Raw genomic sequence first — 13,355 nt, 5'->3', positions numbered from 1 at the left:
AGATGCAGCATTCCAGTCTCTGCCTTCATTGTCACATGGTGTTCTCCCTGCGTCTCCGTGTCGAAATGTTCTCTTCTTATGAGAACACCAGTCACTGGATTAGACCCCAGTCTCATGCAGTGTAACCCATCTTAACTTGATTCCATGTGCAAACACTCTGTTTCCAATAAGCTCAAATTCATAGGTTCCCAGGCTTAGGACTTGAACACATTTTTGGAGGACACAGTTCAAGCCACAACCATGGATGATACATTCATGGTGTTCAATAATCAAAGTAATTAAAAAAGTCAGTGAGAGGGAGTCTTGCTATGTCCCCCTTCTCGCACCACTCATGTTTCTGTGCACGCTCAGCTGCCCTCACAGACAGCAAGGGCTGTGTCTGCTGGTCTGCACCGGCTCCCTCACACAACGATCGGACCCACCTTCTCCCATATCTGTGTGCAAAGAGCTCCTTCACCTTCAATATGGCTGCATAATGTTCTACCATGTGCATGGATGTAATTGTATGACTTGGATCACTGTAGCTTTAGGTTGTTTTAGTTTTTTGCACCTTCGGTTTTTGTCATTTCTCTTATTTTGAGAAAAAGTTGACTTTTTACAAATGGATGCATGCTGGTCTTTTTATTCCACTCTGGCATGCGTGCAGTTGTTTCTGTTATGACTTTTATTTTTTGCTCATTGGCCAAATGAGACAGGTATACACGTAACTGCTTTGCAGGGCATTTCTTCCTAAGATCAAGAACAGGTGAGACTTGCAGAGTGTCTCCAGGGTGCTCTTTAAATTGCCGGTTACCGAGCCCTACTCCAGACCTACTGGACTGACTCTGGTTGAGGGGCCCAGAAATCTGTATTTTCAGGCACCCTCTCCCAGTCATGAGAGGTAAATGGTCAATTGTCAGCTTTTCTCCTAGCACTGGTAAGGAAGGACAACAGCTGTCATTCACTGAGGCATCTTGTGCACATTGCACAGGTGCTCTGTGGCTGCTGTCCACCTAGTCCAAGCCTGAACCCCCAGGCCTACGCCAGGTGGTGTTCCACCGCAGGGACACAGAGGGCTCACCCTAGGTGGTGGAGCTGGTGCCTGTGGCCTGGCCTTTCTGAATGTGCAGAGATGGGGCAGAGCCACCCAGTTGCCTGAATTGGGTTCTGCACTATGGCCGCTGAAGGTAGAATTTCTTGAAGAAGCTTCAGATCTCAGCATCTTTTCAGAGAAACTCCAGGGCAATATCTTCTAGTAAAATCTACTAAGCTGTTTTGTTTGTCTTATAGAGCCTTAGCGATATTGGCCCAGTCCAGGATGATGTTGTCCACATCCAAAGCCAGCTGCATGTGCTGGACTGTACCTGGGCGCCCTGGTGTCTGCAGAAATAGTCTTTCTAAAAAATTGTAGGAAATTGATTTCTCTTTAACCTTCACCCAAAGGGCTTCTCGGTGCCAGAATCCATGCTTCCTCTGATTTTTGGCAAACTAACATACATATATGACATGACTTTTGACCATGTAGAATTAGGCTTGAAAAGTTAGGTTATAAAAATGTGTAAACGGAAGCTGTTTTCACCTTCTGTGTGGTTTATAAAGATATCAAGGTAGCGTTCGTCTCAGACTCATTTATTGATAGAACATTTGGGGTGTGAAAGCCCCTCCCCTTACTTCATTGAGGTACAGTTCAGAAAGAAAATGGTATAAATTTAAGATGTACAATGTGATGATTTGATATACATATATATATTGTGAAATGATTACCACAGTAAAATTCATTAACACCTCCATCACCTCACATAGTTACCTTTGGGGTGTGTGTGCGTGCATGCGATGAGGACTTTTAAGATCTGCTCTCTATGCAAGTTTCAAATACGCAGTACTATTGTTAACTATCATCACCATGCTGTACCTTTCTTCCCCAGGACTTAGTCATCAAACTGGAAGTCTGTCCCCTTTGACCGACATCTCCCTGTTTCCTCCTCCTCCCAGGCCCTGGAAATGGCAACCACCCTTCTACTCTCTGGTTCGAGGAGTTTGAGTTTTTTTGGAGGGAATGTTTTTTTTTTTTTTTTTTAAGGAGACACAAAATTTTGAGAAACCATAAGAATGGTACCACAGTTCTCGATATTATTCACATGGTGCCAGGAGGGCTCAAGTGCTGTCTGATTTAAATCACTGAGCATTTTGTTACAGCTACATGCAGTGCTGGACATTTCTTTTAAATCTAACAGAATGGGATTGGGGTGGCCAGCCCTCCGGTGAAGAAGCGGCTGACCTGCAAGCGGAGTGAATCAACTGCTTTTAGAAAGAGAGGCACATTACCATCTCTGTTCAACTGGCTTGTTCATTCTGTTGCAGAGCCTGGCCAAGCTCACTGACGGGTTCAGGAATAACTTTTCTCTGACTGACCCACAAGAGCTCTCTCACCATCAGGGCGCTCCTGGCGAGTCTCACCAGTTCTGCGATGCTGGGTCTCAGACCGACATCATCGGAGAGGTATGCTCACCAGGGGAAGAACCGGGTGGGTCGGGAGAGAAGGGCTGCTTTTGGGTTGCCATCACTCATTTGCTTGAATTTTTCACCACCTCTTCAGAAATGTTTTGGCTTTTGTGACACTAAGTTTGAAGAAAAAAAAATGGTTTCTCATATCCAGCTGTGAAGGTTCAGTGGCCTGGGATACGATTTAATTGCTTATTCCCTCCAACTTTGATTCGGATTTTTGAAAATGGCAGAATCCTTTTGAGAGTTGAGTTTAGATGTTTTTTCTGACACACATAGGACCTTCTAGAGTATGAAATCAGCTAACATTTTCTGTAAAGGTCCAGATATTAAATACTTTAGGCCTTGTAGACCGTGCAGTCTCTGCCACACCTACACAACTGTGTTGTAGTACAAAAGCAGCCATAGGCAATATGTGAATAATGGGTGGGGCTGTGTTCCAATAAAACTTTATTTATAAAAAGAGGTGGTAGGCCAGATGGAGCCTTCCAGCCTTAGTTTGCTGATCTCTGGCTTAGACCAGTGATTTTCCAAGGCTTTGTGGCTGGAAGGCTCAAAGCCACAAAGGCTTGGGTTGTACTTTGGTGCCATTTCTTACTCTTCTAAAACAGTGGCAGGAAATTAAATTGAATTAAAATTAATTTTGTTTGGGACTTGAAAGAATTTCATAATGCCCCTTTTTGGTGATTAGTGAAACCTTGAGTTAGCCACAAAAATAAAGTTGGCAATTGTCACTTGAAGCAGGGCGGCAAATGCTTGAAAACACTACTACTGTAATGCCATTGAGTGACATTTATCATTTATTTGTTATAAATGGAAAAACAGCTTGGATGGCTTCTTTTCCTTTGGGCTGCTTAAGTCAAGATGCAATACCAATGGAATGGAATGCCCTCCCTTAAATTAAATAAAGAGGAAAAAAAAGGAAGGGAAGGACCATAGACAAAAACCTCTGGGTTTTAAATAATTAGCTAATATTTTCAAATTTTGGTAGGTAGTGCCTCTTTGAGGGGAATCTAATATTTTAAATAATGTCTTCTTGTGTCTTGGATGTTCTGGACTAGCCCCGTTTTCAGTTTTGCCCTCATTGTTTTTTGAAGTAGGATTGGGCATTTGTGACCAGGCTTCTTTGGTTTAAAGAATATGGTGACCATGAGGAGAATCTGTAAGTCAGAAACATCTGGCATTTTTGCCCAGAGATGTTGGCAGGAAGGAAGGCAGGAAAGAAGTACAAGACTCAGTGAATCGCGTGACTCAGTCATTGCTGCTTATTGTGAGGTTAGAATTAGAATTTAGAGACTCTTCACTGGTTTGAGAGAAACAGGTTCGTGTGAAGGTTCTCTCCTGGTTTTGAGAGTGTTTGGTTGTGCCATTGTGCCCAGCCAGCAGCGAATTGGCACGGTCAGTGGAGGAGAATGTGCTGCACAACGTGGGATGAATTGTTTTGCCTTTGTACCAACTTTTATCAGGTAGTTCCCCATTTCTCTGAAAACTTAATTTATTGTTTGAAATTACACAATAAATAAGTATACTTTCACTGTCTAAGAAAAAGCTACCAGCGTTGGGAAAGCAAAAGTCGACCAGCCCCACTGATCAGAGGTGGCCACTGAATACTATTTGGTGTGTTTCCTTCCAGACCTTTGAGAAGTGGAAATGGAAAGATGAATTCAGATATTCTTCATTGTTGCTAAAAGTTTAAATGAATTTTCTCTTTTGAAAATATGTTTTTAATATGCTTTCCTTCCCCCGCCTGCCCCACTCTGTTTTGGAAAGTTTGTCTTCGATGATAAAACAAGACTGGTAGACCGAGTCAGGCTTAATTGGCAGTATGAGGAAGCCAAAAAGAGGTAAGAAGCTCCTTTTTCAAATCTTGCTTTCTGCTTACCCGCTTTCTCCTGTGCAAAGACTTTCTGGCATTCCATTGTGTCACTGTTCACTTTTTATTGGAAAGTAGTGTCTGATAGAATAAAAAATAAAGTAACTTCTTAATACATACGAGGGGGGACGCCAAAAAACCAGAATTATCTTTTGGAGGGTGAGCCCCTTGTAGTATAGGCTTCCCCTGCTAGGCCAAGTGTTCTAGAAACCCATCTGGATCAGTGCACCAGTTGGTGGTGTTGTGAGAGGCTACATTTGGCTTCAGCGAATTTTTTTTTGAAGACTGAATGCATTTGCCCATTTCATGATGGGTGATTTACGAGCACACCTGGACACACAGTGCTGCGTGTTCAGCAGTTTTTGACCAAAAATGGCACGACCCCCTTCCCCACCCTTCCTATTCACCTGATCTTGCTCCGAGCGACTTTTTTTGTTTCCCTGGATGAAAACCGGTTCTCAAAGGGAAATGTTTTGCCAATGTGGAGGAGGGGAAAACAAAAAAGGGCAGAAGCACTGGAAGGCATCAAAATTAATGAGTTCAAAAACTGTTGTGAGCAGTGGAAAAAACGTCTCCATAGGTGTATTGCATCAGATGGAGAGGACTGTACTTTGATGGTGACTGAAGTTTCAACATGTAAGAATGAATATACAATTTTTGTAAATAAATTCTGTTTTTTTTGGGGGGGTCCCTCCTTGTAGACAAAATTTCATATTCTTTTAAAATGGGCAAGCTCTCAAAGTGGCAAATAGTTATAAAGATATGATGTAATAAAAATAGAGTCTTTTTTGGCTTTCCTTATCCTGTCAGGTAGTTCGGAACTCCCCACCTCCTCGGCTTCCTACCATCCTGTCTCCTCCCATCCCTTCCGACCCCCTCCCTCCTTCCCTTTTATCTGAGCATCAATCCTTCAGACTGCCTGAAGCAAAATGGTTTTCTCTCTTCAATATGTGCCTTCTAACTCCATAGGTTAATGGCAAAAGTCACGTATCTTGGTTTGAGAGACAGTTTAATAAGGATTAGGTCAGCAGGTGCTGGCAATACCTAATCCAGGGGTATCCAACTCATTTTCACGGGGGGCCACATCAGCCTCACAGTTGCCTTCAAAGGGTCGAATGCAATTTTAGGACTGCATAAATAAATGTAACTTCTCCTTAACTAGGGGCGAGGAGCTCGGTGCTGTCACGAGGTAGAAACAAGGTGCCGGGCTGGATAAAACAAGATTTCGGCCCATGGGCCTTGTGTTTGCTGCCTGTGACTGAATCTGTTTCATTTTGATAGTGAGAATTGAAAGGCCATTATTTCCGTTAACCTGTGTTGTAAATCATCTGCCTTTTGAAAATTGAGACTTGTCCTTGTTTGTGCATTTTCAAGTTTGTCTTTCCCTCCCTCCCTCCTTCCCTCCCTCCCTCCCTCCCTCCCTCCCTCCCTCCCTCCCTCCCTCCCCTCTCCCTCCCTCCCTCCCTCCCTCCCAGTCCTAACTATAGGGCACGGGCCAAATTGAGAGGTGGTGTGTAGCCCTCACAGGCCCGCGGGACTCTCGGCATGTTCCGCTTCACCCCATGTGTGTAGGGGCCCTGGTTCCAACAGTCTGACCCTGGCCTAGCGTTCATGTCCTCCTTTTAGAGACACTCTGGTTTTGTTTTGTTTTGTTTTGTTTTTCGCATTCTGGAAAGAGTCTTAAAACCAAATGATTTGAAAATATGTACTTTGGAAACCTATAAAGCATATCTTTTTAAAGTTTCTTTTGTCTTAGGGGGTGGGGGAAGAGGAGTGGAATGCCAAGTGGGGCGAGGGGGGTCCTTTCTGGAAGCTTAGTAGTTGGGTCTGCTCAGTATACTGTATCATTCATGGATGTCTGGAAATCCACTTTGTTGCCTTTTTAGAAAATGTAAAAATAGCAACAAAAGCCGATCATCTGACTCCCCGCTGGAGGGCAGGCTGGGACTGACATGGGCCTTTGTTTGCCCGGGCCTGTACCCCATCCTTCCCGTCTTTTCCCGAGGTATCCGTGGTGGGCTTTCCATTTGCCCATGGACTGTGGCCAAGCCCCTGCGGCCGCGCTGCTTATCTCCGAGCTCAGATTCCCCATCTAGGCTCATTCCTTCCCCTGAGCCGCCTGGGGTTTGTCAGGCGGTTGTCCCTTCGGAGTGTTCCTCTGCTCATTCTCACATGTTTCTTCTGGAACTGCACAATGTGGGCGCTGGAATTTGCTGTGTTGTATAAAACGCAGAAACTAGGTGGTTGCTACACTTGGGAACATAATTGTTACGTGTTTCGCTGTGACATTTACCAAACATAGCAAGTGATTTCTTTGTTTTCCAGAGATGGTATGTTGAGATAATACATTTGGGCAAACAGTTGAGTATTTGAGAAACTTATTCAGGGGAGGACAGTGCACTTCCTCGTATCTGTTAAATGAAAGAGGTATTTCAAGATTGCTGGGACCTCGGTATGAAAAACACTGCAGCTACAGAAGAGGGTCCTGTGCCCAGTGTTTCAGCCTTTGTGGGACAGTAGGAGCTTCTCGGAAATGCCTTTCTGGGATGCACCGAATAGACATCCTGGGGCGGCCCAGCCTGCCCTTTCCCCACTTGGCGGTGGTTCCCAGCAGGGGCAAGGGGAGCTCTCCAGGGCACTTCCGGCCACAGCTAGAGACGTTTGGGTTGTGACAGCTCTGGGGGAGGTGCATTGGGCATCTGGTGAGGATCAGTGATGCAGCTCGCCATCCTATAGTGTCCAGGATGCCCCACACAAAGAATGACCTACCCCCAGTGTCACCAGTGCCAAGGCCGAGGACCCCTGGTCTGTGCTGGAGGATTGTGGCATCTTAGTGGGGCCATCACTGCATGATTTCCCGATGGCTGATCTGTGTGGGCAGCCCCACTAGCTTCATCCACGCAGAGAATCTGCAGGGGGACTGGGAGACTGCGTTTCTCCTCAATACCTGCCCTGTTGCAGGTGTTCTGAAGAAATCAAGTGGTCTATGCGGTGTAATCTGTTAGAGACCACACATGTGGTCTTTAATCTGTTTGGGAGATAAAGTCCTTCACAATTAACAAAAAGATGTGAGGAGCCCAGGGGTTCTGCCTGGGAGTGGGGCTACTCCTGGTTGGATATGTGTACATATGCCAGGGTATATATGTGTGCTTGTACACACACAGCACATGCATGTTTGCATACATGTGTATATCTCCACATGTATTTTAGTTTTATTATGTGAATAATACATGCATACCTTGTTTTTGTCAAAGGCACTGTTATAGAGGTCATCTGTCTTCCCCTGTCTGATCCCACCTGCCATCGTTAACGGTCCAGTGTGAAACCGTCCAGTCTTTTACGTGAACATTTAACTCAGTTCAGACCAGTGTAGTTGAATGTGATGCATAGCCTCTGTCACGTGATAACCACTGGCCAATGGATGGACATTTCCATGGTTCCAGTTTTTCCTTTCCACAAACGGCGCATCTGTTAGTGGACCCAGTCTTGCAGAGATGACTGTTTCCTCAGATACTTACTAATGAACTGTCTGGGTCTAGAGACACGTGCATAGAAAGTTTTCATAGATGTCACCAAATTGCTTTCCAAAATGACTTAACCACTTCATACCGCCACCTATGACGATTGGGAGTACTGGTTTCTGTCTCCTTAGCATCATTAAATATCACTGTTCTTTGTAAATTTTACTAATATAATGGGCGGAGGCATTCTCTCCGTTGTCACATGCTTTCCCTGGTCACAATGGTGCAGTTTTGTACTGGTGGTGCAGCTCAGGGTAATTTTCTGTGACTTTGGGCTGTTTAAATTGCCATGTCTGAATTTTTTTCCAGATAAATGATCCTTTCAAAGCATGTGAGATCCCATCATTCTTCTGTTCATAGTGAATCTCAACCATTGACGGGGCAATTTTTGGCCCCTAGGGGACATTTTTGGTTCTCGTGACTGCTGTCATTGAGTGGGTGGAGCCAGGGGATTCTACCAAACACCCAGTCTGCACAAGACAATGCCATAGCAGGGACTTAGGTGGCTCAGAGCATCAGTAGCACTGCAGTTGAGAAATCTTGCTCTTGTCTTGCTCCTAAATTTCTACTGTTTGTAGATAACATGGGCCTACAGGAGCAGGTGGAGAAGGAACTCTGCAGGTGGGATTGATAAATTCAGGATCTTGAGATGGCAAAATGATCCTGGATTATGGAAATGAGTTCAGTGTCATCAGAAATTGTACCACCCCTCTGCAAAACCTCCAGGGCTTTGCCCTTTCTCCCTCCCTCTCTTTTAATTCTCACTCAAGGACTTGCTTATTGATTTCAGAGAGAGGGGGGAAGGGGAGGACAAAGGCAGGGGGAGAGAAACACCCATGTGAGAGACAGATCAGTTGCCTCCTACACATGCCCTGGACTGAACCCGAAACCCAGGCTTGTGCCCTGACTGGGGATTGAACCTTCGACCTCTTGGTTTATGGGATAACGCTCCAACCAACTGAGCAACCTGGTCAGGATGGCTTTGGTATTTCTAAACCAGGAGAAGTTTCTGTATTTAAGCACATCAGAGAAGTCTTTCCTTGTACGTCTAGATGTGAGTGTTTTTCCACAGTTGGGAAATCATCAAAATGCAGTGTTGTGGACAGTGAGAGGTTTCATGTATATTTGAATTTAAAGGGTGTTTGTGGAAATGCCACTCATAATTCCAAATGGTGGTGTGATTTCCAGAGAATTCTCCAGACCAAACCAGCACTCTCATGACTAGCTTTGTGTTCTTAACTCTGAGTCATGTGAGATGCACTCAGACAACTGCTGCCTCCTTTCCCTTCAGGAACATCAGTTTGGATTCTCAAGGAGACTCTAGGATGGGAATATTGGTTAGGATTTATCGGTTAAAAATTGCAGAATTTTTCAAGGCCAATTTGGAAGAGCAAGTCTTCTTGAAGCAATCCCGGTGACGCAGATAGCTCCTTATTTTTAACCTAAGAGCACTTGTTCCAGAACTGTGCACAAACTGTAGCTGTTTCCATAGAAACGCTTGCCGTCCAGATAGGAACAAAACATTCGGCCCATCCAGTTTCTCTGTGTCTTAGTGTTTGTTGCCAGGATGGGTCCTGCTGTTCATCCGTTGTCAGGAATCAGGGTAGTGTTAGGATTCCAGTGGAATTTGATCAGTCGCTTGGATTTTTTCTTCATTTCTCAAGTGACTGTGTATCTGGGTTTTGGGGGTGGGGCTGGGCTACGAGAAACAAAGGAAAGGGTCCTTGACGTCGTGGCTCCCTCTCCCCATTCAGGCCAAGAGAAAGAAGCCTGCAGACGGTCTGCTTTTCATTTAGGGAAGTTGCTCTCTGAAGATCTGTACATTCAAAGGGGAAAAGATGTGAGGGCAGGGAGGAATGTTGGGGTATTAGTAGACCCTTATGCCGCGTATTCTAGATTCAGACTTCTCGGATTTCCAGTGTAGAATAAAGAGTTGAGCTGAATGGGTGCTGGTTTATCGATAGTTAGTTCAATCAGCTGAAGTGATTTCATCATTCATCTTAGATCTCAGCTGAGATTTTCTTGAAGTTACGCATTTTTATTTAAATGGATATTTACAAAAAGAAAACTAAGGAGAGAAACCTAGAGTATCAGATCTGTAGCTGTAATTGAAATCTGAAGGCCCGAGGCTCTAAGCTGACACTGCGTCCTGGAATGTGGCATTGGGATCCGTCACGTCTCATCACTGTCACATGGGCCCGCGGCTTGCCTGGACTGCCACTTCTGTTCCAGAAAGCAGCAGTATTTTAGGAACATGTGAAATTATATAGTAGACTGCAGAATTTGCTGTAAGTCAAATAATTGGGGATTACTCTGGCTGTGTAAAAATGCCTCCAAACTGTGTAATACAGAAAGTGCATGTTTTCTTGGAAAAATGCAAATCATATTTAAGATTTTCATGTGAATTGTGAGGGTCCGAGTTATGTCTGCAGTATAAATGCAGGTTTCCACTCACAGTTTAATGGTGCCTGGATTGTAACAGAAAAGGTGTTTGGGCAAAACTAGGAAAGGAAAAATGATTCTTATTTTAGTTCTGTCCACATTAGACCTGTTCAGGGAATAGAATTTGGAAAGCACATAATAAATATGAAACCTGAATTCTTGACTGACGGTTTGCTTTCATTTCTTCACTGCCATGAGCACGAGGTCATAGATTTTAAAGCTTTTGAAGGCATTTGTGAGAGATTATATATAGGCCATAAAATGTATCACCTATCGAAAATAAGAATCAATAAAAATACAGTTGACTTGTAGGGAAAAAAGAACCCTTGCCAATTTTAAGTGGCTCTCAGTTCTCTTTAAAAATGAACTGGGAAAAGTTTCTTTTTTGTAAACTCGAATCATGACCTTGCTTTGCTCCCATGTATTTAATTTCACTGAAGTGATATTTCAGAAAAGGACCATTCTGGACATTCCCCCCCCCCTTGTTTTACCCACAATTGGAATGATGGTAGTCCAGGAATGGGGTTCCAAACCTGGGGTCAGCTGTTTGGCATGGATAGAGAAGAAGGGGTGTTAGAGCTGTGTTAGACTTAGCCTTAGGCAGCGAGTTTGTTTCCTCCAGTAAACCTAACATGCGGCAGTTGCTCCTCAAGGGTGGCTTATCTCCAGGCCAGTGGTGTGTTAGACAAGGGATATTGTTTTGAAGGCAAAGCTGTCCTATCCCTTGGTGAATGTACAAGAAAGCTCTTCTAGAGCTTTTAGCTTCCAGTGCGGATAGACACATGTGCCTCTCTCGACCTGGCCGAGAGCAGGTGCTGGGTGTCTGCCTCTAGAGCGTAGATACAGGGAAAGAAATTGCACCTCGCAGTGGATGCCAGCATTGTCCCAGAGTCATATATGGCTCTGAAATGGACGTAGAGCCATGTGCACCATTGGCAAATGGAATTATTTTGGAAAAGCACTAGTCTTAAGCACAGAAATGCTTGCCTAGTGTTCAGCACAGCCCAAACAGCTTTTCCAGATGGGTTGCATGAACTCAGCTTCTTCCAGATTTTGTTTCTGCTCCTGAGGTTGTCCCTCGCCATATATCCTTGCATATTTTTCTCACAAGCTGTGGAAAGTTACAGTACGGTGTTTTACTTGGGCCACGGTACTACTTCTTTGGTGCCTGCAGTGGGCCGACCTTTTGAAATTTGCCCTTTGCCTCCCCTCCCTCATGCAATTCCTTCTCTCCTCCCTCATTCTTTGTTCTTATAGTGGATGTTCCTTGAGATTTTCTGGGAAAGAGTAGGATTATCTAGATTTGCATCTTCCGTCACCCTCAGCAACTTAAATCCTTGTAGCATGGCGGCTAACCTGGACCCAACTCAAATGGAATCTTGATCCTATGTGTAAACTTCAGAAATCTCAAAAGGAGTGCTTCTAAAATATGCCTGCTTATAGTGTATGTTTGAGAGTCAGTATATATTACAAGGTAATAGCGCTGACTTTAGCTGGGCTCACTCAGATTTTCCTGTGGGTCCACTAAATTGAAATGGAAAATTATGAGGACACAATGGATTTGCTCATTGTTCTTCATCACTTTTATATTTATTCCCTACCTTTGACTTGTCCTGATCTATAGTAGAAGGTTTCAGAGATTTCATTGGGTATAGTGTCTGATTTGGCACTAACTTATTTATGGGTCTGCTTGGAGTGTATTTTCCTCAGGCTTCAGTTATATGATGGCCATAAATTTTCATTACGCTAATTAGACAGAGGTGGACGCCTAAGCGCAGTTGGATCCCTAACTCTATTCAGCTGCCTCTGTCATTAGTTTTTTCAGTGACATGATTTGGCACCATTTTCCAACACATTTGCAGGAAATTAGTTTTAACTTAGAAAAGAACTTGTCTAATAAAGCTACTGACGTTCAACTATTTTCTTTACCTTCTTGGGGAATCGGAGGTGAGTAAATGCATACATTTAAAGTAGTTGACTCTGGGCTTTCTGGTTGCTTTGGTACTTGAGGACGGGATCTTGCCTGGTCCTTTGGCCAGGCTCACTGGCCCCCGTGCTCATGTCTGGTTCAGGAGGAGACCGCCTTGGTTCAGGGCTGGCTGACAGGCTTTAACACATGGGCCAGTGCTCGTTGATTGTCGGTACCTGCAGGGAACACAGTGTTGAGGAGGATTCTGAAGTCTGGGCCCAGCAGGCAGGATGCCAGCTTTGGTTAGTGACATGTGCCCTGGGCATAGGAACTGGGAGTCTCAGGAGCACTTTCGCCCATTCCCATTTTGGTGAGGATTGTCACATGGTGCCTAATGCAAGTTCCTAAGAGCCCCAATGCCAATGAGCATCCTGCAGATCAGGTCCGGCTGCCCGAAAGCAGAAGGTATCCAAGTTAAGCAGGCATCACACATAAGCACTTGGAAGGCTTGTCAAAAGCCAGATTGCCCCACCTGGTCCCCAGAGTACCCCTGTCAGCAGGTCTGGGTGGAGCTTGAGGTTCACATTTGTAACAAGCTCCCATGTGACGAAGAAGCTGTGGATCAGGAACTCCACCATGAGAACTGCTGCCTTAGAGGCTGCAGGACTGTGTGCTCCTGACATTGGCCTCCCTCGAAGCTCTCTGTGACCTCAGAGAAGTCTTTGGATTTGGTTTTTGGACATGCATGCCAACCGCCGTCCTCCACAGCGCTGGGTTCGGGTTGAGTCTGACATTCCTTGTTTCTGTCTGGAACTAGATCATGCTCATGTCTAGCCACACTTAAACTTAAAAACATTCTACCCCTGCTTCGAAAGGATGCTCTGAAAATATGAGCCACATCTATTTCACTTGATCTGCACTTGCCAACACCCCAGGACACGAAAAACAGTACAGTCTGTTTGCTGGGCAAACACATGGACATGTAGGCCCACGGAAAGTGAGGAGAGAGTCTGTAGTTTGCACCTTGAGGACGCAGTGCCAACAGCGTTAGTGCGGCTCACTGGGTTGCACCCAGAGTAGCTCACACCATGCCCTCGCGCACACTCACCAGGGCTGCCTCTCACCCTTC

At 44.9% G+C, this 13,355-nt stretch overlaps 1 protein-coding gene across 9 annotated transcripts in view; it reads left to right on the top strand.

Annotated features, from left to right (window-relative positions):
* WWC3 (WWC family member 3) overlaps positions 1-13,355 on the top strand; it is a 100,678-nt gene that overhangs the window by 62,397 nt on the left and 24,926 nt on the right. For all 9 annotated transcript variants that reach the window (XM_053655787.1, XM_053655785.1, XM_053655783.1 and 6 more), the window contains 2 exons: positions 2,341-2,478; positions 4,252-4,325. In XM_053655787.1, the coding sequence (XP_053511762.1) occupies positions 2,341-2,478; positions 4,252-4,325 (212 nt within the window). The remainder of the gene's footprint in view (positions 1-2,340; positions 2,479-4,251; positions 4,326-13,355) is intronic.

Source organism: Artibeus jamaicensis, unplaced genomic scaffold (genome assembly GCF_021234435.1).
Source record: "Artibeus jamaicensis isolate MK-2021 breed Jamaican fruit bat unplaced genomic scaffold, CSHL_Jam_final scaffold_1283, whole genome shotgun sequence".
Taxonomy (NCBI): Eukaryota; Metazoa; Chordata; class Mammalia; order Chiroptera; family Phyllostomidae; genus Artibeus; species Artibeus jamaicensis.
Note: the sequence above shows the minus strand (reverse complement) of the source record. Positions and strands in the feature narration are given on the sequence as shown.